At 39.9% G+C, this 27,855-nt stretch overlaps 1 protein-coding gene across 2 annotated transcripts in view; it reads left to right on the top strand.

Annotated features, from left to right (window-relative positions):
• The window catches only part of SHROOM3 (shroom family member 3), a 279,842-nt gene that overhangs the window by 75,855 nt on the left and 176,132 nt on the right, over positions 1 to 27,855 (top strand). For both annotated transcript variants that reach the window (XM_036227824.1, XM_036227825.1), the window contains exon 2: positions 21,982 to 22,136. In XM_036227824.1, the coding sequence (XP_036083717.1) occupies positions 21,982 to 22,136 (155 nt within the window). The remainder of the gene's footprint in view (positions 1 to 21,981; positions 22,137 to 27,855) is intronic.

Genomic DNA, 27,855 nt, shown 5'->3' with positions numbered 1-27,855 from the left:
TGTGTTTCGTTGTCTGTTTCCTCTTGACTGAGAATTCCTTGATATACAGGGCCTCTCACTTTTTGAGCTCTGTAATCCCAGAGCCTAGCACAATGTCTGATGCAAAGCAAATGCTCAATAAGTGTTCATTGTTGTCATTGTCAACTGAAACATAAAAGAAGATGTAGCCCAATCCAATGAGCTTTAGATTCATCTGAAGACATGATAAGTTAGCGGATGAGTGATATCTCATGGAGCCTAGACAATGATGAAACATCAAAAGATAAGCACTTGTTACTGCTATCTGGCACTGCAGGGGTGGTCAGCATCATTAGCCAGTAGTTTCTCATGATGGTCACAAGAGAAGCATAATCTCTGATGGGCGCTCTGACCGTTGTCCTGGGTCTTTTGTTCCCTTAAAGCTAAAGTTAGTACCGGCTTCTCCCCGAGGAGGCTAACCCATGCAGGCTACACTTCTCAGTCTCCCAACTCAACTGGCTTCTGACAGCATTTGACCAATGGGAAATGGATGATTGGAGGGTGAGAGAAAGAAAGAGCCAGGGTATTTCTCCTGTCTCTTGATCTCAGATGGTGTCTGTGGCAGTGGTTTTGTCTTCTCCACAACACTAAGTCTTTCCTCCTCCACCAGGCAGACTTCCTGGGTGGCAGGTAGTGGTTTTTGCTGTGGCTTGGGAGTTCAGCTACTATCTAACTAATTTTCTTCGTTACATCCTCCTCTGTTATAAACATTTATAGTAATTTCTGTTTACCTGGATCAACTCTAAAACATGCACCGGTCTAGCTTCCCACAACTGACAAGAAATTAATCCAGCAGTATATATAGAATACTTAGTTTATGCTGCCTACTATTTTAGGAACTGAGGAAACAAAAATAAATAAGGTGTTGTCCCTGCTTGGGAGGAGCTTTCAGTCTGATCGAGGAGACAGATATATAAACAAAGAATCTATGAGGCAGTGAAACAAATTTGTTAGTGAAGTTTATTTACTAAGTTCAGTGGTACATGAGCCTGGATGGAGAAATGGCTAACTTGGGGAGAGGGGAGGGTTTTAAAGAGGAGGTAGTTTAGCATAGTCCTAAGACACATACAGGTCATGGCAACTGCTAGGTTCAAATCCTTCCTCCAATATTCATTAGCTGTATGACTGGAAATAACTGAGGTTGTTTTGTTTGTTAGTTTGTTACTTTAACCTCATTCTGTCTCAGTGTTCTTATTGGTCAAATGTGAAAAATAATAGTAACTACATCATAGTGTTATGTAACCATTCAATGACTTAATGGATATAAAATATTTAAAATAGTGCCTAGCTCACAACAAGCCCTGAAAACTATTCGATATTATCATACTAATTGTTATTTCAACAGTGAGGCATTCAACTCTTAATACAGTACCTGGCACATAGTAGGTGCTCAGATATTGGCTGACTCAGTGAATGAATCAGCTAAATAAATAAATGAATAAATGAGTTTATCAAGCAAATGATGAGGCATGGGAAGAAGGGTATTCCAGGTACTGGGCAAAAGCATGGTGGTCTGGAGCACCACAAGTCCGATTGGTTTGGATATGTGTTTCAATCACTTTTGAGTTTGAATGATGTGACGTGTCCCTCACCCCCACCCAAACTTACCTCTGGCTACTATGATCAGATCAAGCTCCTGGTCTGCAAAGTTGAACTACTATCTCGTTCCTTTTTCTAAAGGCTCTTTTTTTCAGAGTCGGTAAAGAGCATTCGAGGAAAGCAATCCTGAGTGGGATGTGGTGGTGACGGTAGGGTTGCCAGACTGAGCAAATAAAAATACTGTACATTGAGTTATATAATGGACAATTTTAGGTAAAGAACAAATAACATCTAGATATCAAGACAGTTGTTTTAAAGTTCGTGCCATGCACACAGAGCTTATGACCCAACAGCATTTTTTTTTTCTAAAAGGATAAATTGGGCCTTAATATGACATATGCTCTGTTGTCCTTATTTCCATTTCCTCTTTGGGGACCACGAAAATGATTTACTCTCTGGGTCAAGTTTTACATAATTCAAGAGCCCTTATAGCAAATGGCCTGTGAGCTTTCCAGGTCCAGGTCAATAGCCCTTCTCTGTAAAAGACCCTCCTCATCCTGTCTGACTGCAGTGGGTATGCTCTGGTCTTAACAGAGACACAGCATTTCCTGTTTCTAATTTTGTTTGAAGCTTGGGTATGCTACCTTGCATTGCTAGTTGTCTTTCTTTTTTATAGACCTTTCATTTCCAAATAGATTACAAAGGGGGGGGGGAACAAATGTTCTTATGTCTTCTGAGCCCAGCACACAGCAGGTTTACTTATAAACTGGTAAAATGAACATTTACACTGGATGTTGCCAGCCATTGGGAGATGTGTTGCCTAATGAATTTTGTAGGTAAATTGCGTCTGAATTCCAATTCCTCCTTTATATTTAATATTGGACTTTGGGGGCAAGTTACCTCACATTCTTCCTTTGTAAATGGGTGCAATCGTAATCGACATCTTGGGATTGTCATTCAGATTAAATTGATTAACTTTAGACTAATGAGCAACTGGGAAACATTTCCAACTGGAAGTCATAGTTATACTGATGACAATTGATAAAATTTAACAGACTGCATCATAAGATCCCAAATTTCAATGGTAGGAAGTAGAAACTATATTTGGTAAGACATTTTAAACTAGCTATGTTATTGAGCTGATTTAATATTTATAGAAAACCAACCTGCGATAGAAACCAGGGTCTCACTGATGGTGCACGATCATTTAGTGAATGACTCATCACCATAAAATAGGTGGAGAGGCAGGCTGCAAACAATTCCATATGGGTCACTCGGTTGTGGCTGCTCCTCCACATCCATCCCCCTCCTCACAGCACAGAGTTTTTGAGTGCTTGAAGTTAGTTTGGGCAAGGATTCCAGACAGGGAAAAGCAAATACATAAGTCAGAGGTCAGGGGAGAAGAATAAACCAGAGTCAGGGAAGAAATGCTGAGCTGATAATTGAAAGATAATGGATGTGGGGGTAAGTTTCAGAGGCATAAAAACAGGGAGAGCCAGACAACCGAGCTTTCTCAGGCCCAGGGTTACAACTCATCTTTTACAAAAGGTCTATGGAACATGAGTTTCTAAATATTTGGGCCACCCAGCATGGAATTTTGGGAAATGGCACTGTTGAGTAAAGCCATTAACAGATTGCTTTCCTTTCATTTCCTTCACTGGCAGGAGCTTCTGTTTATGTCTCTTCAGTAGCAACTGGAAGGAGTAAATTTGCTGACAAGCATCTGTGTGCAGTGGGCCACTGGATGGAATTTTTATCATGCAAAAATGATCTTAGATGATTAGTTGAAAGATTGCCAGGAATCTCTGGAATCTCATTAAACGTCAGCTGAGCACATAGAAGTTTTATTTTAGGGTAGAGTCAAGATGAAGCACTTATAAAAATAAGCTGTATTGATTTTGCTACTTTTGCAAATATTTGAATTTTGAAATAGGCATCCATTCCCAGCTTGTTCTCCACTAAACAGGAAGCTGGAAATCTGTGATGCAGTGGGCCAAGGATGGGTTTTGAGGTTAGATTTCGATTGAACACCTAACTCCACTGTTTACTAGAGATCGTAACTTAACTCTGCCATGCCTTGGTTATTTTATCTGTAAAATGGATATGTAATCTTCCTCATCCCACAGATTGTGTGGATTAAACCAAATAATAAAGCACTAGACCCTGGAGAGCATCAGACATTAAGTATCCTTTTTCTTTTCTCGTCTCTCTTATTGCAATCTCCCTCCAACACTGCCCCAGCAATTTTTCGATTTGGAACAACCTTTGCTAAACTTATGAATAATGCAGGAGACCTGCAGGAAGAGAGGGAGTGAGCCATGTGACCACCTGGAGAAAGGTATTCCAGACCAAAAAAAAAAAAAAAAGCATCAAGTGCAAAGACCATGCAGTAGATGTGTGCTTGAATTGTTCAGGGAGTCTCAGGGAAGCCAGGGTGGCTAAAGGAGAATAATCCCAAGGGAGAGTGACAGGAGGAAAGGTCAAGGAGATACAGAGGGAAGACTATGATTGTATAGGGCCTTGGAGGCCACTACGAGGACTTGAGTTTTTACTCTCAGTGGATTGGGAAGCCATTAGATGGTTGTAGGCTGAGGAGTGACCTATTTGACTTAGTTTTAAGATGATCACTGTGGCTGCTGTGCTGAAAATACATTATGAGATGTGTATTAAATCATCATGTTATACAACTGAAACTGATGTATGTCAATAATATCTCATTAAAGCTGGAGAAAGTTAGAAAGAAATAAGGAAGAAAAATACATTATGGGGTAGGGAAGTGGAGTGAGTGGAAGGAGCATGTGGGAAAAAGCAGGAACACTAGTTAAGATCCTGCTAGAAAATGCAGGTGAGTAATGGTAGCAGGTCAGAGCAGGTCAGTGTAGGTGGCGGGAAGTAGTCAGATTGTAAACAGATTTTGAAGGTAACAATTAGGCTTTGCCAATGAATTCAATGTGTCATATGAGAGAGACTTCTTTAGAGTTCTTGGTCTGAGAAATTAGAAAATAGTGATGCTATTTGCCATAAAAGAGCAGGTTCAGTGGGAGAACATCAGAAGTTTAATTTTTGCCTTGTAAACTCTGAGATGCCAAATAAATAGCCAACAACAGGCAACTGAATATACGATCCTGGATTTCAGATGAGATACATTCTATACAGAGAAAAGGGAATATAGCCAGATGAGGATATAAGATTGGAAGGTTTGGATTTTTTTCAAGATGGGAGAAATAATTGAATGTTTTTAGTGATGAGAATAATTCAATAGAATGAGAAAATGTGATAATGCCTGAGGAGACAATTGCTGGAATAGTGTAAGTGATAAAGGATGGGATCTTGTGGACAAATGGGAACATCGCTGTAGCTGTTCCATCCTTAGTAACAGAAAGGGCGACAAAGTACATGTAGATCAAGAAGTCCATGTAGTGGTACGAGTTTGAGGAGTTCCATTCTAATCGTATCTGTTTTCTTGGTGAAATAAGAAGCAAAGTCAGTGTGAAGATGGTGATGAAGTGTTGCGAGTTTCAGGAGAGTGACAAAGCTATGAAATTGACAAGGGGGGGTGAAAGAATGGATGGCTTTGGGATTGCCAAGTGAATAAATTTAGAATTTCTAGGTAGCATTAAAGGCTGACTTGAGGTTGAAGGTCACAAATTTAAACTGAGGCCAGCCACTTTCATCTGGGCAGATATAAGTGTGGAGCGGGTAGAGAGCGCAATTCAACCAAGACTGGGGTTTTGCCAGTTGAGTAAGAGGAGAAAGAAAAGAGCAAAAGAGCTAAGGGTTTATGCAAATAACTGATTATAGACTTTAAAATGAGTAAGGAAGGAAGTGAGCACATGAAATGGGTGAGAAGCAGTGAAAGAGTCGTAGGACCAGTAAATGTTAGGTCTTTATGGAATCAACAATTATTGGAGTCAGAATATTGGGAAAAAAATGAACTGAAAAGAGAGGAGGGGAAAATGCAAATTGAAACCACAATGAGATATCACTTCATACCAACCAGGATGACTATAATAAAAGAGACAAATAAAAAGTGTTAAGGAGGATGTAGAGAATTTAGAACCCTCAGTCACAGCTGGAGGGATTATAACGATGCAGTGACTTCGGAAAACAGTCTGGCAATTTGTCAAAATGTTAAACATAGAGTTACCATGTGAACCAGCAATTCAACTCCTTGGTATACACCCCAAAGAAATGAAAGCATACATCACTTAAAAAGTTGTATGTAAATGTTTATTGCAGCATTATTCATAAGAGCCAGAAAGCAAAAACAACCCAAATGTCCATCAACTGAAGAGTGGATAATAAATCTATACAGTAGAATATTATTTGGCAATAAAAAGGAATGAAGTTTTAATACATGCTACAATTTGGATAAACCTTGAAAACATTATGTTTAGTGAAAGGAACGAGTCACAAAAAGCCACATATTGTATGCTACAAAATATTCAGAATAGACAAATATAGAGAGACAGAAAGTAGATCAGCGGTTGCCTCGGGCCGGGAGCAATGAGAGGACAGGGAGGGGTGGTGCGGGCTAATATGTTAAGGCGAATTTTGGGGGGAGGAAGAGGCGATTAAAATATATTAAAGTCGATTATGGCAATGGTTGTACAACTCTGTGAATACACTAAAACCATTGAACTTTATGCTTTAAAAGGGTGAATTTTATGGTATAAAGCTGTTGCCACCAACCAAACAAAAACAAGATGGCGGTCAGAGACTGGGATGCTCGAAATTGAGATTATGGAGGGTTTGCGCATTGGCGATGACAAGAACTCGGGTCTGATCATGGAAGCGAGTAGCTGAGGTGCTCGAAGGAGGGAGTCAGGGAAGACAGAGGCTCAAGTACTGGGGATAATCTCTGAATTTATGAGCATCCAGTGTGGTGGCAGGAGTAATGTTGGTGAGAGGTCTGACAGTGAGTCAGGGGTAAAATTCTGCAGGGAATGAGGAGTGACCTAAAAACTTGCAGATGACTACAACTAGGAAGCATCATAGCAGGTAGGAATCTGATAGCAGGCAGTGTAAATCTTGGGTGGGGTTAGAGAGACTGTTCTGGAATTTGTGTATTTGTGAAGGACAAAATATCTTTAAGTCAAAGACCTATTATACTTTTCCCTCATTCATTTATTCATTCATGCAACACACATTTATTCTTTTTCTAGTACCGTGATCCACTCATTTGATTATCTCTGAGGATGCGGCCAAGTGGGGTAGAACTGACTCTTAGGATGGCTGCAGTGTCCCACATGCTGTATGATGATCTCCTTTCAATGAGGTTCCCCACTAGTAGAGGGCTATACTGATAAGTACGTAGCCTTTCCTCGATTGCTGTCATCATGTTGGCATCTCTGTTGTTTAGTTACTCTAACAGTATTTTTTTTGAAGGGGTAGCATGCTACCTGTTTTATGGTTGGGCAAGAGAATGCGTGACGTGCTTTGGATTTGAACAGATCTGGGTTTGGATTTTGGCCCTGCTATTTATAACTGTGTGATGTTGGGCAACTCACTTAATCTTCTGAGTCTTAGTTTGGTTGTCAGCAAAATATGTACCTCATAAGTATTGGTGAGAATTAAAAGATATGCATGTCAAGCTCCTACAAGATCGTAGGCACACCAGAGATGTTCTTTTCTCTCTATTTTTTCTTCCTTTGCCTTTATGCTGATGTTGCTTATACTGCTTTATTTTCAGCTTTTAGCAGTTCCAGCATCTGGCTTCTAATCAGAATCCTTCTAGGGATGGTTGAAATTATCAAACTGACTTCCAGATTGGTGAAGAGTCACTCTAATAGTGTACTTGAGAGTACCATATTATACTTCTCAATGTGTTTTATGAAATTTTTCTAATCTCAATCTTTAAAATAACCCGCGAGGTTCATAAAAGTGACATTGTATTCCTAATTTATGGAAGAGAATATAAGGTACTGAGAGTAATTTACTGAGTATTTACTAAGTGACATTTTTCTAAACACTTTATAGGTATTAACTTAATCCTCACAATAATCCTATAAAGGGTGTTATTATCCTTATCTCACAGAAAAGGAGACAGGCACAGGGAGGTCAAATAACTTGTTGAAGGTCACGTAACTTCCAAGCATGAGGACAGAATTTGAATCCAGGCAATTTAATTCCAAAGCTTACTCACATTGTGGCTCTGATGGAAGGAAAGTAAACAAATCGTTGTTCAAAACTCCTGAGTGAAGAAATCCTTTTCCCAGTTACTGCTCAGGTAGCTTTCTGGCTTCTGGAATGTCATTTAGCTTAAAATGTTGATAGTTCAGTGAGGACTAATAAAATATTATTGTTATCTTATACAAGAGGGGAGCCTGTGTGACTTTTCTTACCCAGTTTTCTTCTAGCTCAGCAACACCGAAGATTCTTCTCCAAAGACAAAGAAGGCAGTTTCTCTAAGATATAGCAATAAGAATAGCCACCCTTGTTACATTATAGCTCTACTTGTTGCAAGCCAAAGCTTTCTCAATATCATAAATCTAAAAACCTATGGGAAACTGGAAAACTTTAGGAAACAAATACAGTTGACCCTTGAACAATGTGGGGGTTAGAGAAGCTGGCCCCTGTGCAGTTGAAAATTCGTGTATTGTAACTTTTGACTCCCCCCAAACTTAAGTTGTCTCTCAGTATCCATGGAGGATTGATTCCAGGACACCTCCCTCTCCCCAGCGGATACCAAAATCTGTAGATGCTCAAGTCCCTTATAAAAAATGGCACATATCAATACATACAGTCAGCTCTCTACATCCTCGGACTCCCAACTGTAGATCAAGAACAGTACAGGTATTTATTGAAAAAACCCTCCTGTATATAAGTGGACCTGCACAGTTCAAACCTGTCTTATTCAAGGATCAACTATAGCTTATGAGGTTAAAATGAATTTCCTAATGATTCTCTGGCTCAAGCAGACTTTTCCTTAGGCAGCAGAAGTAGATCTGGCCTAAGACTGAGCCATTAGGCGCTCATGAAACTCCGAAAAATAGAGCTAGTGTGTCTATACTAAGTGCTAGAAATCTGAGAGCTATGGCCTTTTTCTTAGGAGTGGATGATCAAACATTCAAAACATCTAGAGATTTGTCATCTTTCTTCTTGCTTCCACTGATTTTAGTTTTTGATCATTAGAATTTCTCCCAGATCAGAAGTAGGGGAAAAAAGAGAAGATGAAGCTAAAGCCTGATTATTTTAGTATGTCAGAAATTTTGATAAAAATCTGGTAAAAGAAGAGGTGGAAATTATTATCTAAAACGAAATTAATTGTATGTTTTATGTGTGTATACATGTATATACATTCAACTATTATTCTATGATCCCCATTCCTGTTTGATTGGTAATAAACAGTGGACTTATTCTATATACTTATGAAAGACATGTCCATTTTATTTATTTCCAAAGATTCAAGTGCTCCATTGAAGAGATATGAAAAAAAGTTCCTTCTCTTAGTTATAAAATGGTTTATATATACATTCTCTCTATATGTACTTTTTAATTGATATTTTATACATATATGTATGTTATACATAATTTCATGAATAAATACAGTAGAATCAGTCTAATGAATGAAAACATTATGACTTAAACATAAACAAATGGGGCAATTAAAAGGATCTTTCTTAGGAACATAGAATCACCACGTTAACTAAGATGCCTAAAATTATTTGAGAAATGGAGTAAATAAAGGCATTTAATTTAAAGAAAGTACTTGCCCAAGTCTTTGATCTGAATGGAGCAGAAAGAGGGAACTGAGGCCTAACTGTGGTTTAGCTAGACTTGATCTTTTATCCTTTGAACTAGACGAGCCCCTCCCCTCTTTGAAGTTCAGTGGCATTCACTGGGGCACAGCACATAATGACAACAAGATCTCAGGGAATTCACTGAGAGGGAAAACAATACCAGTGCATTTTCCGAGGAAGCCAGGATTCACACATGTGGGCACATATAGAGGCATATGGGTACACATTTCAGGAACTGGAGAATTTTGCCCTTGTCACAGCCCAGGAGTTTCCAGGGCTCTTCCATGTACTGGAGACTGAGAAACTACTTTGGGGTTAGAACTACCTCATGAGCCTCTTTCTAAGACGTTAGAGCCCAGTGGCCAGCTTAGAAAGTTCAAATACCAGAAGCTCATAGAACTCAACTTGGAGGGTAGTGATCCCTTTTCTGTCAATGTGTTTGCTGGACTTTCTCCTTTTTTAGTATCCTAAAATAGAGCTGAGGCAAAGGAAGGATGGGAGAAAAGGAAGGAGGCTTCTACGATAATGCTCATTCTACTTCATTCAATGAAGTGTGTATAATCTCTTTATCTACTTCTTTCTATAAAGGATGATGATGATGATAAAGACTAATTTGCATTGATTATTTACTCTCTATCAGGTTTTGTGCTAAGCTTTTCATTCATTATCATAATTTACTTTCATTCTTGCAATAATCCCCAGGGGTAGGTACTGTTATTATCACCTTCCCTGTTTTTCAGGAAAATAAGCTGAGGCTTAAGGGAAAGGAATAACTTGTGTAAGGTCACACAGCTAGTAACTGGTTATGGTAGGAGAATGTTGTCCCCTCCCCAAAGATGTCTACATTTTAATCCCTAGAAGTCGTGACTTTATTACATGGCAAAAGAGAATTAAGGTTGCAAATGGAATTGTTACTAATCGGCAAACTTGAGATTGGGGAGATTCTTCTGAGGTATCTGAGTGGGTCCGAGGCAATCATGGCATCCTCATAAATGAAAGAGAGAGGCAGGAGAGAGTTGGTGTCAAAGCGATGCAATGCAAGAAAGACGTGACTAGCTATTGCTGGCTTTCAAAATGGAAAGGGGCCTCTGGAAGCTAGAAAAGGCAAGAAAATGGATTCTCCATTAAAGCTTTCAGAAAGAAGGCAGCCCTGATTATACCTTGGTATTAGTCCAGTGAGACACATTTTTGACTTCCAACCTCCAAAACTGCTAGATAATAATTTGTGTTGCTTTAAGTTTCTAAGTTTGCAAAAATTTGTTATACCAGCAATAGGAAACTAAGACAGTGATAAAGCTGAGGGCTGAAGTCTGGCTCTGGAGCCAGGGCCCTTAACACCGGCCTTATAGTGCAGAGCTGTAATGAGTCATAGAAACAGGGAATAGCATAGGCTTTGGTAGAAGAGAATAGGCCACTGTGCTTAGCAGCTCTATCAAAGGGCCCGGGCCTGAACAGACTGGGGAAACACCCAACAGGCCATGAACACCCCAGGAATGGCAGACTTTCTGTCCCCATCAAATAAGGGAATGGTGGAGTGGGATAGCAGCAGGGCAAGCAAGTTCTTATCCAAAAATTGAACCCTTGTAACTATGGCATTTCATTGTCTACCATGTTTATTCTTCAAACACATCTTGGACAACTGCTGTGAGTCAGGCACTGTGTCAGGCACAAAGGATACCAAAAGGAGTAAGTGTGTCTGGTCCTTCAAAGAAGTGACACGCTAGAGGAAACCAGTCAAGTAAACAATTACTTTTCAGTGGGGTAGTGCCGTGATAGAGTAAATGGGAAAGCATTGGAAAGGCATGTGACCAGTTTCAGGGATTCAGGGATGGCTCGCTAGAGAAGGTGATCACCGAACTAAGTCCTAAAAGATGAGTTTGGGGGTTGTGGGGGCCTCAGAGGAGGTAGCTACATGTGGAATGTTCTGGAGGCATATGGAACATGGCTTACCTCAAAGATATGGCCAAAGGAGAGAGAGTGGGCAAAAATGAGTCAGGAAAGGCAGGCAGGGTCTATAAAGTGAAGAGCTTAGATGCCAAGCGCAGGAATTTGGACCATCCTATGGAAAATGTAGCACTGTAGAAGGGTTTTACATCTGGAAGTGCTATTGTCAGACTTGCTACAGTTAGGCTTCTCTGGTGGCCTGAGGAGGACCAACAATGGGGCTAGTGGTGGGGCAGGGACTAGACAATTGTCAGGAAGAGCAGCCAGGAAGTTGTTGCAACACCTCAGGCCATCCTCTTTGGTTCCCCAACAGGCAGCTGCATATGATGCAAAAGGGACCTCACTAAATATTGAACCAGAATCTCTTTACTTAAATGAACCTAAGGAAGTATAAATGGTAATACTCTTTAAAAGCTGGAAACTCCTAATCTTTTCCAGAGTTGGCTTCCTTTCCTACCCCTGATCCCCATAATAGCACCTGCCCAAGGCCCGGCCAGAACTCCTCCTCCTCAGCATCCTTGGCTACGTGGAAACCCTCCGAATATAGAGTTCTAATCCCAGGTTCACCCCTCAGTTCCAAATTGAGTGAACTCTCATGTGGTCTCAGAAATTCTCTGTCCATGTCTTGGTCTTTTGTAATCAGAGTACAGACTTTTCTTCATGTATGTGGTTACCCACTTTTTTGCTTTCAATGTTACATTTTTCTAGTGTCCTTTTTTTTTGCAGACATTCTTACTTGTATTTGTTGTAGTTTCTCCAAAACAGGCCCTTTTTCTTTTGTCTCTATTTCTGTGTTCCCTTTTATGATTAATAAACTTCCCCTAACATTCTCCATCCACTTGTTAATAATCTTTCAGTACGTCCCAGTGCAAGAGGAATGGTCCCATTTCTAAAGCTCAATCTACATTAAAATTATTCACTACATATACAAGAAGTAGGGATTCCCAGGTCCACATATATTTGGGTAAGATTCCTGTGCCAATAAATGAAGGGAGAAAAAGAGGCTGAGACACATGCATCAGAGATCCAGGCTTATTCCTGGGCCTGTTTTTTACCTAAATTGTCCAGAATGTTATGGTTGCTAACTGGGATCTTTATTTAGGGATCTGAGCAGCATATGCGACTTGTCTTTACACAACTCATTTGTTTTATGTTTTCTGTCACTGGTAAGAAGATATTTGTGTCAGTCAGAAGAGACTGCGTTATGCTGCAGTAACAAATACCTGCCAAATCTTAGTGATTTAAGCCATAGGCTTATTTCTTGCTCATTCTACACATGTCTTTAGGGTGGCAATGTAGGGAACCTAAGTGACAGAAGAGTCACCATCTACAGCATCAGGAATCACAATGCAAAAGGGAAAGGAAACTACATAGCCTCTGCTTCAATGTGACATGTTTCTTCTGCTTAAAGAATATTAACCAGAAATAGTTTCATAGCTCCACTCAACTGCAAGAGTCCCAGCCCAGGACTCAGAGAGAAAGGAGCATTTCCTCTGTGGCCAAGGTGAAGAGCCAGGGATACTTGCTGAACAGCATGAAGTGCCACCACCATGTTCATTAGGCATTTAGCATGTGACAACGTTAAGTCAAACACAGAGCAGTATAGAAAGACTGGTCTCTACATTCTTAGACTTCTTACTAGCTAGCCACCAAGGGTCTTAAACCTTCTCCAATAATACATTTCAATACTATCATCTCAACGCTCCATAATGATTTTCTACTTTTTCTATATTATGTCACTACGAATGTTCTAACTATGCATGTTTTCTTTTTGCTTTTGCCATCAAGAAGCCGAGAGCCAGAACTAGTGTACTACATACATTCCAGGTAGCTCCTATTGTCTGCAAATGATTGTATAAGAAGGTCTGCCTAAGGGAATCCACTTTATCCACTTTAAAACAGGGACCAAGGGCACCGAACACACAATGCAATATATATAAATATATATATATAAATATATATATATATATATATACCTTACTGCTAAATTGTGCACCTGAAACTGTATTAATTCTTAATAAATAAATAAATAGATAGATAAAACAGGGACCAAAATATGATTTTAGATTATATAAAGTTGAAAAACAAAATGAATAACTATGAAAATAAGTTTACTTAACCTTGCTTTTATAAAAGCAAAAAATATGACAATTGCAACTATATGCTAATCCTCAGAAGAAAGACTGAATTATGTTGACATTTTTGGTCTTAATTTTCTCACAGAATTTTAAGATAGCTTATTGTTCTATCCTTTATATTCTGCCTCTTTTGGAAGATATTCAAGTCAACTATACAAGTGATTTGCCTTTTATTTTATATCCTTCCTCTTTTGAAAGATAGGCAAGTCAACTGTGCAATTGATTTACATTGTATTTGTTTATCATATTGGATATTTGCAACCCCACATCCAAGCTGACTGGCGAAGACTTTGATGCAATACCATTACATAAGGCTAGTGTCAGACTGCAAGGGCTGTTTTGAGTGACGCCTTATTTAAAACTGGTCTCTTCACTAGTGAACATTTTGAATTATGAAGACTTTGCCTCCCTATGAAACCTTGTAAATGTGGAGACCTGGGAAATGAGAATCCCCACGTATGGAATGCATTTCTTGCAGTTAATCTTATCATTGGCTTTTATTTTATTACTTTTGTCCTTTTTGCTCAAATTCCCTCACCTCTTTCCTTTATCCTTTTGTAGTACAAGGAGTTGCCTCAAATCTTTTGTAAAACGAGGCAGGGTATGTATACACAAATGGAAAGGAATACTGAATACTTAACTTTTTAATTATCCCCAAACTTTTTTTCTCAGAATCACGTCTTGTGGGAGACGGGATCTGTAAACTTTTCTTTAGGCAGTGAGGGCAGTGAGGAAGGTTGAGTGACTGAAGTGGCTTCAGTGAAGCTTCACTGTTATCCTACCTGTGAGATCAGTTCCAGATCAAGAACTGTAGGCATGTCTCGGTTTTCTGGGGCTGCAGCTCATTTGGGTGGATCAAAGGACGTCACTGGGTAACTTCCCGCCCTGGGACTGTTCTCTGAAGTAAAAACTTCCCTCCAAAGAAGAGACTGTCTCTTGTTTCATTTATCAATCTAGTTAATTCCTGTTTTGCATTTTAAGAAAATGACCTCTCTCCACTTCCTAGCAAATTTCTTCCCCTTGGTCTCTGCAGTAGCTAACACAGGTATTCTTGTGTTCTTCAAAAAAAAAAAAAAAAAAAAAAAAAAACCCATAATTAATGAAACACACCTTTATGGAGCCCTTGCTAGGTGTAAGGAAACTTCTGTGTTCTTGCAATCCTCACTCCAACTCTGTGTGGTTAGCCTTCTTGTTCCCAGACTTAGACTAAAGAAATGGGTGTTCATAGAGTATGCATATTTTGCCCAAGATCACCTAGTATTAGAAGTGAGATTCATACACATGTTGGCCATGAGGCATGATTCATAAACATTGCCCAGGCTTTACACACCACACTGCTTCAACCTCTGTTCTTAGGCTTTCCATCTAGGTTATGAATCTTGGAAATAAAATAATATATCTCCTATTTAGAAAATAGCAAAAGAAAGTGGTTATATAATTTTTAATAGTAACTGTTGTATATGTATTCCAATTTAAAACAAAACTATGCAATTTTCCATGTTGGTTATTTTAAGTATGAGAAATGACATTTCTGTTTTTAAGGCATTGTCTCATCATAATGCACAGCAAATATTACTCATATTGTATAGATAAGTGACTCGGTCTGGGGGCCCTACAGATACAAAGGTATAAAGGGCCAGAGTTTGGAGTAGTGCACAAGATTCCTGATTCCTAACCCAGCATTCTTTCTTCTAGTACAATACACATCATTTTCTGACCCTAAATAGAAATTTTCAACAATATAAACCCAATGATTTGGGGTTAGATGAGAAGCAGGTGGAGAGAATGGGGACATCATAACTGTACTCTCATGCTATGCTGTGCAACTCAGAGTTTCTCTGTTTTGTTTAAAGTCCAGCAGTTAGTCCTGGGTTCCAAAAAATGTTTATTAATTTCATAAGACCTGAGAGCCAGATATAACTCCTGGTGAGGAACTTTTATTTGTTCTACTTTATTTCTTGTCCCCACTTTACATAGTTTAAAACTAAGACTCCCCGTGAGGTTGTGAGCAATGATAAGCCCCAGTGAAGAAAAAGCAACACTTTCAAAAGCTTTTTTTGAGAGATTCTTAATATATTCCTTTATCTAATTATCATTTGATCTTTATGTATTTTGCTTATTGCTTTAATACAGTTTTTGAACTTATGGAGAACATATTTCTCCTCAAATCATTAACTGAACAATACAGCACACAAATTCCTCATTATATTACATTGACTGTGAGTTATTGAATTACCCCCACCTTGCTATACTCCTAGCTGTCATCATCCAGGAATGGAAGTAGCAAAAAAAGGGGCGGGGGGCGGGGCGGGTGACTAAAGAATTTAGACACTGGAATGCAGGTGAAATTCAGTTTTGGTGGAGTTTTGCAGGATGAGTTCAATTTTAATCAACACTCCAGATAGAATTGCACATAAATGGAAGTCACTACATATTCAGTTTTACAGGGCAAGGCCATCTCCCAGCCTCGGTGGCAGTACAGGCCAACTCTTTTTCTCATGTGTAAGCTTTGAGTCTTATTGAACCTGTGAGCTCATATAATAGCTTCAGAGCTCTTAGGATCTCTGAAAGAAGGGTCAGAACACAGAAGTATTGGCTGTCAGGTTCTTGGGCCCTTGAAAGATCAGGCAGACAAGTGAAGAAGTGTTAATTTGAGGACAAAGTTCTAGGGGATTCTTCGATGCAGCGGGCTAGGGAGCCTGGGCTTGAAGTCAGTGTCTTGAATTCCAGACCCAGCTCTGTTGTTTTACTAATGTTGCAACCTTGAGCAAGTCGCTGGATTCCTCTGAGCCTTGGTATTTGCATTTATATAAAAAAGAAATTTTAATATCTTATAGCACTTCTGTGACTTTTAAGATACTACAGTAATTGGAACACAGAAAGCACTCACCTGGTAGCAATGATGATGAGGATTTGTTCACTCACAATAAATATGGAGCACCTCTATGTGCCTATGCTGTCTGGGCACTGGGGATACAGCTGTGAATAAGACAGACCCAAGTCCCTAGCCTCCTGGGGCTGACATTCTAGTGGGGAGACAGACAATAAACAAGATATGGAAGTGAAAAATACACTGAGTTAGATCATAATTTAAGTACTAAAGAAAAAAATGAAGACAGGAAGAAATGAGTAGTATTAGGGGAGGCTGAGATCTCAGAGGAGTGATCAGAAAAGGCCTCCTCCAGAAGCTGAATCTGTGTGAAATCCTGAAGGAGGTAAGGGAGCAGCAGGCATGAGGACCCAGTGTCTGACGTACCAGCGTATAAGGAGGACTTTGGCTTCTCCTCTGAGTGTGATGAGGTGGGTGGACTGATCTAATCAAAGTCCTAACAGGGTCACTAGGTTGCTGCTAATGACATGCTTGTGATCATGGTAATGCTGCAGCTGATGACATAAATGAAGAACAGGAAGGCAGGCAGAAAGTTGAAGCATTTGAGTTTGGAGGGCACAAATCCTGGAGAAGCAGAACATAGGACTAAGCCCCAAATGGCAGTTTCACTCTTCCTCTTTTAGATTAGTCTCTATAAACTAAGAAAGAGGAAAGGAGATGGACCTAGCTTGCTGCCCCTCCACACACCACATCCGGCTGTTGACATGGACATGCGCGCGTGCGCGCACACACACACACCCCTTTGTGCCTATATTTAATTTGAATGTATTTCTATCATAGCATGTATTGCCCAGTACTGTACTTATTTCTTTAAAGTCAGCTTTCTAGATTCGTTCAATAAATGCTTATCAAACACCTATCATGTGCACGCATTATGTTAGGTGCTAAATTTACAGCAATGTAAGACTGTAAACGATTCAAAAACCAACCCCTCAAATGGTCATCAAAGTAAAATCAATTTAGTCCCATAGGTGTGGATACCTGTAGGATTTGAGAAGGGAAGAAGCATGCAAATTTGCCAGGTGTACACTCACCCAGTTCGTTGGCTTAGGAATTTCCCACACGCTGGTAGCTGGTGTATTATCTGAAGTCATTTAACCTGTTGACAATCACATTCTTGAAATAAGTAAATCTATGCAGGTGAAATTGGACAAACAATGCCAGTGACCTCTTCAGCTGCTCAAGTATTGGTCCAAAGGTTTAAAATAATAAGCTTCATTTTGCACTGAGTCTTGTTGACAGACAGTATCAGAGGGGCTTAGGGTTAGAAGAAGTATAATCCTCTTTGATGAATAGTCCAGGAAAACCATTGTTAAACCTTTAGTAAATATTTTTTAAGTCATAACCAGGATTTTAGATAAACTGTGTGAATAATTGACATCAACTAAAGATTTATGCATTTAGTTAACTTCAGTACATTGAAATCAATTGTTATCAGTGCATCAGCAAAACAACCTCAGTTTCTCAATTTATTATTCATGATAATAAATGTAGACAGCAATATGGTGTAAGGTAATTCACAGCCTTGTTTTAGACAGTAGCTTCAACTTTCTTGGCACTCAAATTTATTACCTGAGTGGCCGACAAAGAAATATCCACTGATGCCGATGCTTTCAAATAAAAAAGCAGAGACAGGGCCAGCATCAGCAAGGGAGGAGGGGAACGTGGTGGGGTCCTAAGTGTCCACAACTGATACAGCAGCCTTCAGTCTGGTTAACCGAAATGCTATATAACCAAGGGTCTGTCTACACTTCAGGTATAACTGGCTCAACTCAAGGCTTAGTGAGAATCTCCCTTTTGGAGTAGAGCCCTTGGATGAACCCTAGCACAGAGAAAACCTCCTAGGGGTCTTTTGATTCCCTAGAAATTGCTGACCTCCCAGAGAGTTATTTATATGGATGAATTTAAGCACCTGAAAGAACAGAAGAAATCCTGACTTGTTTTTATCACTGTAGGCTCTTTGACCTGCCTCAGGGAACATGCTTTTTTAAAAAATAAAAAAATATGAAGTGTATGAAAAATATACTAGAATGTAAACTCCAGGAAAGGAGAGAATACAGTTTGTTTCCTTCATTGATGTTTCCCCCGTCCTAGAACAGTGCCTGACACATGGTAGGTGCTTGAAAAAATACTTGTGAATGAAAGAAAGAATGAGTGTGTTCATCAAGAGTCTGACCTCAGGGAATTTGAAATCTAGAAGTGCGAATAGGGCATGATCAGAAATCACAGTGGGTACTAGACTTATTGGGGTGATCACTTCATAAGGTATACAAATTAAATGTCTGATCGCTATGTAGCGCACCTAAAACTAATATAATATTGTTTGTCAACTGTAATTTAAAAATTAAAAATTAAGAAAATTAAATTTAAAAAATATCTATGCCAAAGGCAATGATTATGGCTTGTTTCAAGACAAGTAGAAATCGTTTAGAGGAAAAAGAGAGGTTCTGTCTGGGTTAATAAGGAGAGGTTTCATAAAGAAGGACCAGTATTTGGAGGAAAAAGGGAGAAAGAAAAAAAGAAACTGAAAACAGGATAGGGGCTTATGCAAAAGATCAGTGTGAGAGAAAAGGTCTAAAAGCCATCTCCAGCAATAATTAAAACCTCATATAAATACCATTTCAAAAAAGCATTCCAACCCCCGGTTTTTTAAATTTTATAAACAATTATATTAATTGACTTTTTAAAAGTATTTCCAACCTAAAAGTTCTATGCAAAGTGAAAAGATAATGAGAAACTCTGTAAATACAGAGTTTTATGAGAACAGCAAACAACAATAAAATCTGTTTGATATTCCCCCTCATGATGTTTGCTTTCACATCAGATCAGTCATGAGAAAGACATAATACAAGCTACACAAATGAGCCTTCTTAACTTCCTTTTTTATATATAAAAAAATTGTTTATTTCCTAAGTCTCATTCTCATTGTATAGAATATGTTGGCAAAGAATGCAGAAGGGGTTCAATTCCACAAACTGCACTTGAGCAGGACTGTATCTGTAGTGTTCATCATTGTACCCCCAACTTTTTGCTCCATAAATGGCACATAGTATATGCTCAGTAAATATTTGTCAAATGAATGAACCAATATTTTCTGAGGGGTCCTTTGTGCAAAGCTCTGGGGAGGCATTCTGGGGTCATGGTTCCTCAAAGAGTTCAAAGAGTTCACAGCCCAAGCTGGGATGGGCTGGGACTGTGGGCAGGGAACAGGCACAGGTCGCTCTCCTCAAAGACAGGGTGTGATCACCACAAGCAGCATGTCGAAGTAGTATAAAAATAATAAACTGCTTAGATGTCGTTCACAGTTTATGTATTATTTTATTCAATTGATTCTCTGAAAATGGAGGTAAGAGGGGTTACTTCTTAAAGGACAGATTGCAAAGGTGAGAGGGTAAGGTGGGTATTAATGAGAGGTCTAGAAACGCTTATAGGAGACGAAATTTGAACTTGGCCTCAAAAAATGGGTAGTAACCAGAGCTAACTTATGTTAAATATGTCCTATGTGCCAGGCACTGTTTAAGCACTTGCATAAACTCACTTAATCCTCACAACAATCTCTGCGGTAAGTACTATTATCTTGCAAAAGAGGAAACTGAGACACAGTAAAATTAAATAACCTGGTCAAATTCACCCAGCTAGTAAGCAACAGAGCCATGTTGTCTGGTTCCAGAGCACCAGCTCTTAAACTTCATGGCATATTGCAGTTTTTATAGGTGGCTTAAGGGTGTCACAGGTGGTGGAGAGCAACCCCAGTGGAAAGAAAACCTGAGCAACCTTGAAGTTAGAGTGTGCCCAGTATGTTGAGGAAAAAGTAAACTTAGAGATGTTGGCAGGGAAGTTTAGTAGGATGAAAAAGGTAGAAAGGCAGGAGGAGGAAATGACCATCAATAGAAAATGGGTAAACACACCGTGTTACATTCATATCAAGATGTTATAGTAGACTGTCTTATGAATGGAAATATCTTCATGATACGTGATTTATGAAAACAGTAGCTACCACTTTTGGAATCTTACTATAAGCCAGGAATTGTTTACCCATTCATATGACTAGTCAGTCTCATTACTCCTCACTACAGCTCTGTGAGATGAGAGTGATTTTTATCCCCATTTTACGGATGAAGAGTCTGCAACTTAGGGAGAAATTCATAAGTGAAACTGTAAACAGTGGTTACCTTTAGAGAGTAACATGGAGGGAGCAGGGGTAAGACTCACTCTCTTTTTACACAATTTCTATATTACTTTCATGCTTTATAAGAAATTAATGACCATATAATGATTTCTTAACAAATTAATAAACATTGATAAATAAATTAATTAAAATATTGACTTTAGCATATATTATTTTAATTATTAAGAATAAAATAAAAGCTAACAAGGGTCCATCTTACAAATTCCTTATAGGAAGTTGGTCCATTTTAAACATATTAAGATCTATTGGAGGTTTTTAAACCTGTGGGCAATTCTGGAGAGTAATTATTGAAAAAAGAGAAAATATGGGTCATGTTTTATTCACTTGCTTTTTTCCCCCCTTTTTATTCCCTTTCATCATTATTGACATCCCACAGCATCCACTGGCACATGGCACTGGATCTAGTATTGCTTGTTCTCTTGGTTCCCAAAGTACATCAGCTTCTAGTATTCCACATCAGTTACTTGTTTATTATGATTAGTGTTGGCTTCTCTACCTCTGCCCCAATTACCAGAAGAGCAAGGGTTTCTGCCTGTTTTGTCCACTGTTACACCTTAGTAATACCTGGAGATAAAGCAAGAGTTTCAGGGATAAAGTAAGAGTTAAATCATTTTGTTGAATGAATTAAAATTTTTAACAGACTTTTTTTTACAGCAGTTTTTGGTGCACAGCAAAATTAAGTGGAAAATAGAGAGTTCCCATATACATTGCTCCTGTTCCCTGTCCCTTGTGCAGCCTCCCCCGTTACCTACACCCCCACCAGGGTGGTATACTCGTTACACTAAGGAACCTACACGTGCATCATTACCACCATGGTTTACACAGCTCACCCTCGGTGGTGTACATTCTGTGGGGCAATATCAGGTATCTACCCTGGTAGTGTCGCACAGAGTAGTGTCACGTCCCTAAACATCTGGTTTTCTGCCTATTCATCCTTCCCTCCCAACCCCGGCAACTACCGATATTTCTACTAGTTTTGCCTTTTCCAGAATGTCAAGTAGTTGGAATTATACAGTGTGTAACATTTTTGGATTGGCTTCTTTCACTTAGTAATATGCACTTTAGTTTCCTCCATGTCTTTTCATGACCTGGTAGTTCATTTCTTTTTAGGGCTGAGTACTATTCCATTGTCTGGATGTACCACAGTTTATTTATTCAATGAATTATAATTTTAGATCAAAAATGAAATAAGAACTCAACTTATAAAGGAATGAAAAAGCTTTGAGTAGACTTTAGGAGTTGATGATATGAAGAGGTGGGGGTCATCGGTGCCATGGGATAGTGGCTTTTGGATGGAAACCAAGTTCTTTCATCCCTTCCACTAACGTTTCTGAGGTTTCTCTGCGCACAGGCAGGGTGGTGGGTGTGGAGGGCGTGGGAACAGGAGACACGCCCTGCCTGCTTGCAGCTTACCTTCAGGTTGGCTGAGTGCGGCCCGCTGGCTCCTGTTGTGTTGGGCTCTGCGGAGTGTGCGCAGTACCCAGAGCAGCTCATGTGTGGCTCTGTCGTCTCTCCGAGCAGATCGAAGAAGGGGGCAAAGCGGACGTGGTGAGCTGCAGGCTGAGGGCCGGGGATGAGGTGGTGCACATCAACGAGGTTGCGCTCAGCAGCTCCAGAAGGGAGGCCGTTTCCCTGGTGAAAGGATCCTACAAGACCCTCCGGCTGGTGGTCCGCAGGTAGGCTCCGCGCCTTCGCCGCTGTACCTCCTGCCCCGCCCCCACCCTGCCCCGCCTCTGGTAGCTGGCTCTCTAAACCTCACGCTGGGGGTCATCATGCCTTCCCTCGACCCCATTTTTCTTTTTTTTCTTGCCTATCTTGTGGCATGTAAGGAGGAAGGGAGTGACACTTCTCTTTTAAAACACTAGCTTTCCCTGCAGGTATTGGCTTGGCAGAGTTTCCCTCACTGCGCCTCCTAAATTTCAGCGATAAATGAAAAGTGACCCCGATCTCAAGTATGATCTGAGCTCCATAAAGCATGGTCTCATTGTGGGACTAGAGAAAGCAATTGGCTTGGAGCTTTATGTGACATTGCACTAGTCTCAACTTTACCACAACAGCCATCAAAAACAAGCCAGCTCCTTCTTTTGTTTTTCCGGTCTTGGTAGTGGTGGCTTCTTCGTTGGAAAAGGTCTGGGCTGTGATTGGTTTTTAATGCCTAAAGTAAGAAGTTCCCTTCTCCTAGAAAACCAACTCTTGGTGGGAGTTAGTTATAGAACGGGAAAGGGAGTTAATTTTTTTATCGCTATTATAAACCAAACGCTCGAGGTGATTGACATGTTAGCTCATTTAACCTGCACAAGAGCCCAGTGAGACAGCTATCACTATCCCTATTTTAGAGGCAAGAGGTTGCTGAAGGTAGCAGAACTGGTAAGTGGAAGAGTCAGAGAAGAATCTAGACGCCTTTGGTTGTGCTTTGCCATGCCATTTGAATGTCATTACCTTGACCTACTCAGCCCGAGACACACATTTTGCTCTTTTTGATATTTCTTCATTAATCAGGTTTTGGCTGCCTCACATGGCAACTAGATGTTATACCTTAGCATGTTCAAGTTGGCCAAAAGTTTAGGAGCCATTAATCACGGCACACCAATTTCAAGATGTGAAAAGTAAGCTGGTCTTCTCATCAAGCCACAGGTAATGTCTTATGGGATGCTTTGCTGCCGCATTCATTCATTCCTCGAACTTGACCGAGTGAACCCTTGCTTAGGGGAGCAGCAGCTCCTCCCAACCACAAAAATACAGCTGTAGATGTGGTGCCAGCATGTCCTCGCCTCTAGTGTCTCTCCACAGTGTGCTGGGCTGTGTCTAGTTTCTCTTCAGGGCCATCTAACCAGATATTGCTTTTCTGGTAGCCAGTAATTCAGAGTGCCTCAGAGCCAGAGTCAGATCAGATATGGGTTCAAATTCCAGGGTTGTCATCCTCTAGCTGTGTGACCGTGGACAAAATACTTAACCTCATTGAAGATTCAGTTTCCTCATCTTTAAATGGAGATTCAAATACTGACTCTACAAGGTGATTGGGAAAATTAAATGAAATACTCTATATGGTAAGAACAGATGCTACTGCTATTGTTTACTATATTATTATTGCCCAACTCTAGGCATAGGCTCATTTTCTGTGGGCCAATATTTGAGTAAAGTACGCAGTCTTTACTCAAACACAGTGGCCAATTTCTCAAACAGATGGGTAGGAAGGCTCAGAACCATTAGGCCTGTTCTGTGTGTCTAGAAGAGTGTTGAAGGTTTGGAACTCACTTTGGCATTGGAACACAAAGCTGAACTTTAGAACACTGACATTTGTCTGTTGAGGACTGACAGAGAAATCCACACTCCCAATGTGTTTTGACGGGACTCTGGTGTTAGATTAACCGCTGGAGAGAGCTGCCCTGTTTCCTGCTATGAAAAGTAGCAATGCTGGCTTCTAGTTATGCTTTCTGGTTAATGGCGACGCAAGATTTATATTACTTGTTTTAGCAGAACAGGAGACAGTCCTGGGGTTGAAATCTGGCCTTGTCATTTGCAACCTGTATGACCTTGGGCCTCCCTAGCCTCACTTTCCTCATTTATAAAATGGAAATAATAATTCTTTTCTCAAAAAAGCATTATGAGGATTTAATGAATAAAGTACAAGTATGTATTAAATGTGCAATATTTGATCATTATTGTTTATTCTGGATTAGGTTAGAGAGCCATATGATAAAATGAAGGAGTCCTGCCATATTACCAAATACGCTGGCTGCATATTTATCAAGAAGCCCTCCCCCCGAGTACACCCCCTTAATGAATTTACCACTATAAAGGGGCTCATCCCCAGCCTAACAGATACAGAACTGGTCATGACAGTGCCCAAGGGCTCATGGAATTTAGGGATGTTAATTCACATTATCCAAACTCACAAGAAATTGAAGGATATACACCAGAATGTCAATGCATTAATTCATTTTGAAAAAGACAATTCTAAGTGGAATAAGCGTCAGTATACTTTATCTCAACAGGAAAGCTAACTAAGAAGTCTGACCGTAATTGCATGGTGATCTCAGACTCAGTGAAGAGAGTGGGTCTCAGGCGCCAGAGTGTGCTGGCATCTGCTCTGGAGACCAGATGGCCCGCCTTCCCACTAGGGACATGTCTGCCAGACAGCCCACATGCTCGCACTGATGAGTCAGGGCCCTTAACCCTCTGGACTGCAGGGAATCATGCTGCCAAGCGCTCCTCTCCAATCTTGCTTCTTCTCTGCCTGTCCACACCAAATCCTTTTCTGACTGACACATTCTTTCTTTAGACATGCTAATATGATCGATAAGGTAACTGAAGAGTCCTTGCACTCTCTGCTTCTAGTGTGGGAAACATTTTGTCTCTAAGGCGCCTTTTGAATATGTCTTGTCTCATCTATTATGTATTGATTTTTATAGTTGAATGCTCAGAGTTTGGGGAAAGGAGGCTGTCTTTACTTCTCACACATACCTAGAGTTGGGGATTACGAACATGTCTTGGCAGACATGGGTGGATGCTCCTCCCTGACCTTTCAGAGAACTGGATAGAAGCCCCTTTGCTCTGGATTAATCTGACTTTGTATTTAGTAGAGCTGTCACTTTCTTGAGAAGTCCTGCCTTTCTACCTTGGCGCATGTCACATCCTGAGAGTTTCATTTCCCTCTCTTTATTCGTGACAGGGTGACTTGTAACATTTCATTTGCTAGTTTTCCTTCTTTTCTTAAGTGATCCCCATACTTTCTAAAAAAAAAAGATTAAGGTGGCTTCCTGGAAACATAATTGGTGGTTCTGTTTCCCAGCGAAATCTTCTTCTGCAGTGAAAATTTATATATCAGCAGCTTCTTCTTCTCTTAAAGTTAGTTTGGGGTCTGTTTCCACATCCATCATAAAAATGCCAAGAATGCAGAGCAGAGTGGTGGTGTTTATATAAGTTTTGAGAGTGTTTTACTCAGTGACCAAAAACAATCAAAAGTAGAAACACCTTTTTAAAAGGCAACAATGGCAAGAGAAATGCAAAGTTTCAAGTGAGTTGTGGGTCAGAGACCATGCAAGGTCTGCTGACCTTCAAAGAAGGCAGGGTTTGGTTCTGGGCTAGGAGGAGGGCAAGCCAATGCTGCAGGAACAAAGAATGTGTCTGCTGCTGGGTATACAGAGGGGAGGTCTGAAACTAGTGGTGGATAAATGGAGAAGAAACAGTGAAATAAGAAGTGGGCCAAAGAAAAGACCTTCCCAAAGGAAAACACATCTCCCAGCTGAAGGAAAATTGAAGAAGGAAAACCTTCGTGGACTGCAAGGACAGTACAAAGGATGAAAGTTAAGAAAGAAGACATGCACATAAATAAGAGTTAATAATCCAAACCAAACTCCAAAATCAACACTTTATTTGGCAGATGTGTAAAATTATATTTTAGTACCAGGTAACATTTAAAATGGAAATTAACCAAGGCAAGGCTCTTCAGGTTTGATTTAACATCCCTATGGTTGATGCAAAGTATGTTTAGTACAGGGAATACTCAGTGCTATTATTAATCGATAACCCAGAATTTAAATTTAAAACATAGGAGGCTACAATTTCCCTTCAGAATAGACTGTTGGGGTTAATTGCTAGGTATTCATCTAAATTCATGTTCTTACCTAGAGCTGGGACTCAGATTCCTGTCCTGGAGGTGGATAATCAGAATAGCATTGTAACCGATGGACATGTAATCCCGATTCAGATGCCCGCCCCCAGCAGCTCCCTCCCATTTTTCTTGGCAAAGCCAACCTCCCAACCTTCTACATCAAGGTGATATTTTTGCCAAATAGTATCCTACTCCTAAGTTTGGTACCAATGGTTTGTTGGTTTGTGTGGCAAAGAAAAGTTTGGGGACATTTTTCATGGTAATTGTTTTGTATTTGTTTGCAAGGCTCATGTAAGCCATGGGAAAGTCAGATTCATTCTTCATAGGAGAGAGGACAGGACATATGAGATGGTAATGCAGGTTCGACCCTGCCTAGATTTGACGCCTGATGGCATTAGGCACTAGCTCTCTGACCCTGGGCGAGTTGTTTAGTTTCAATTCTTGCCTCACCAGATCGTTAGGGTTAAATGAGAAATATGTTATGTACAGTACATAGCATTGTGATTAAAGCATGAAGTCTACTGAAAATGAAATGCATATTTGTTAAGTAAATTACCTCCTTCAAGAAGTCCATTTTAATCTCTAGAAAACAGACTGATTGGGGGTCCCAGTTAATGGGATGACTGTGTTGAGGAAACGATCTTGCTGGTTGTTTTGGTACTCGCTAGTACCAAAATGAGGATTTCAGGATCTGAGAACATAGGACTTGGGAACTCTTGGCACCTCAAGCAGTGAACCAATGCTTTCTGAAACCCTATTGCCTCCTCCATTTAGAAATATTTGTGATGCTTAAAAAACATACAAAAAGGAAAAACAAAACAAAAACCCCAGTAAAATGACTTTTAAGCCATCTAGGAAAAACTGTTAAATGAAGAGGTGATTCCCACCGACCTTGAACTTCCTGCAGGAGTTCAGAGGCAATGAACATACTTCCATGCTTTGAACACCCAACTAACCTGAGGTTCTCCTTCAGCCTCTGGAAATAAAACTATATATTGCTTTACAGCTGCTTCTTCCCTTCTAACAAAAATGGTGATGAAATTAAGTTCACCACAACACTTGAGCCTATGCTCCTCCCCCACCCCCCAAAAAAACCATCCCACATTTCTGAGAGTTAGCAGAACAGTTCCTTTTATAAACTGGTGAGATGACGTTATTGGAATGGAATGAGATGGGTGGCTCACACACTTGCTACCTCTGTGTCAGATTTCTGTGATTTTTTTGTGTCTAGATTGAGCTGTGAGACTGTAACTCACCCAGGATTTGCAAGTCAGTGATTTTGAAAGAGGTCTCTGGTAATGAACGGAATGCTTTTTAAGTCCCTCTTAAAGAATACAAAATTAATTCTATGAACTACTACTGAAAAAAGGGGGGGGGGGTTACAAATTACTTCCTTTTCCAACTCATGGTTACAGTTTATAATAGAAAAGAAATTCTTGGAATATTATCATTATTTCCTCCTCACATCCTTCCCACTCTTTTGCTACCCCTCCTCCCCTACCTGCACCTGCCTGACTCTATTCCCTTAAAAAGCATCTATAGTCTTAAAGCAATTTAAACTGATTAACCACATAACGCCTCTAACTATTTTGAAGCAGTTTAAAGAAACCATTCATTAATAGCAATTCATTAAAAAGTAAATTGAACAGAACTCCCTATTTTTAAAGCAACGAGGTTTGAAGAGAGGGTTGAACTTTTTAGAATATAAAGAATCTGCTTTTTTTTTTTTTTATAAACTGACAGTCTCTAAGCCAGATTGTGCCAGCACCAAGCTGCCAGTT

This window comes from Rousettus aegyptiacus, unplaced genomic scaffold, assembly GCF_014176215.1.
Source record: "Rousettus aegyptiacus isolate mRouAeg1 unplaced genomic scaffold, mRouAeg1.p scaffold_m13_p_10, whole genome shotgun sequence".
Taxonomy (NCBI): Eukaryota; Metazoa; Chordata; class Mammalia; order Chiroptera; family Pteropodidae; genus Rousettus; species Rousettus aegyptiacus.
This window is presented reverse-complemented; position numbering and strand designations above follow the sequence as displayed.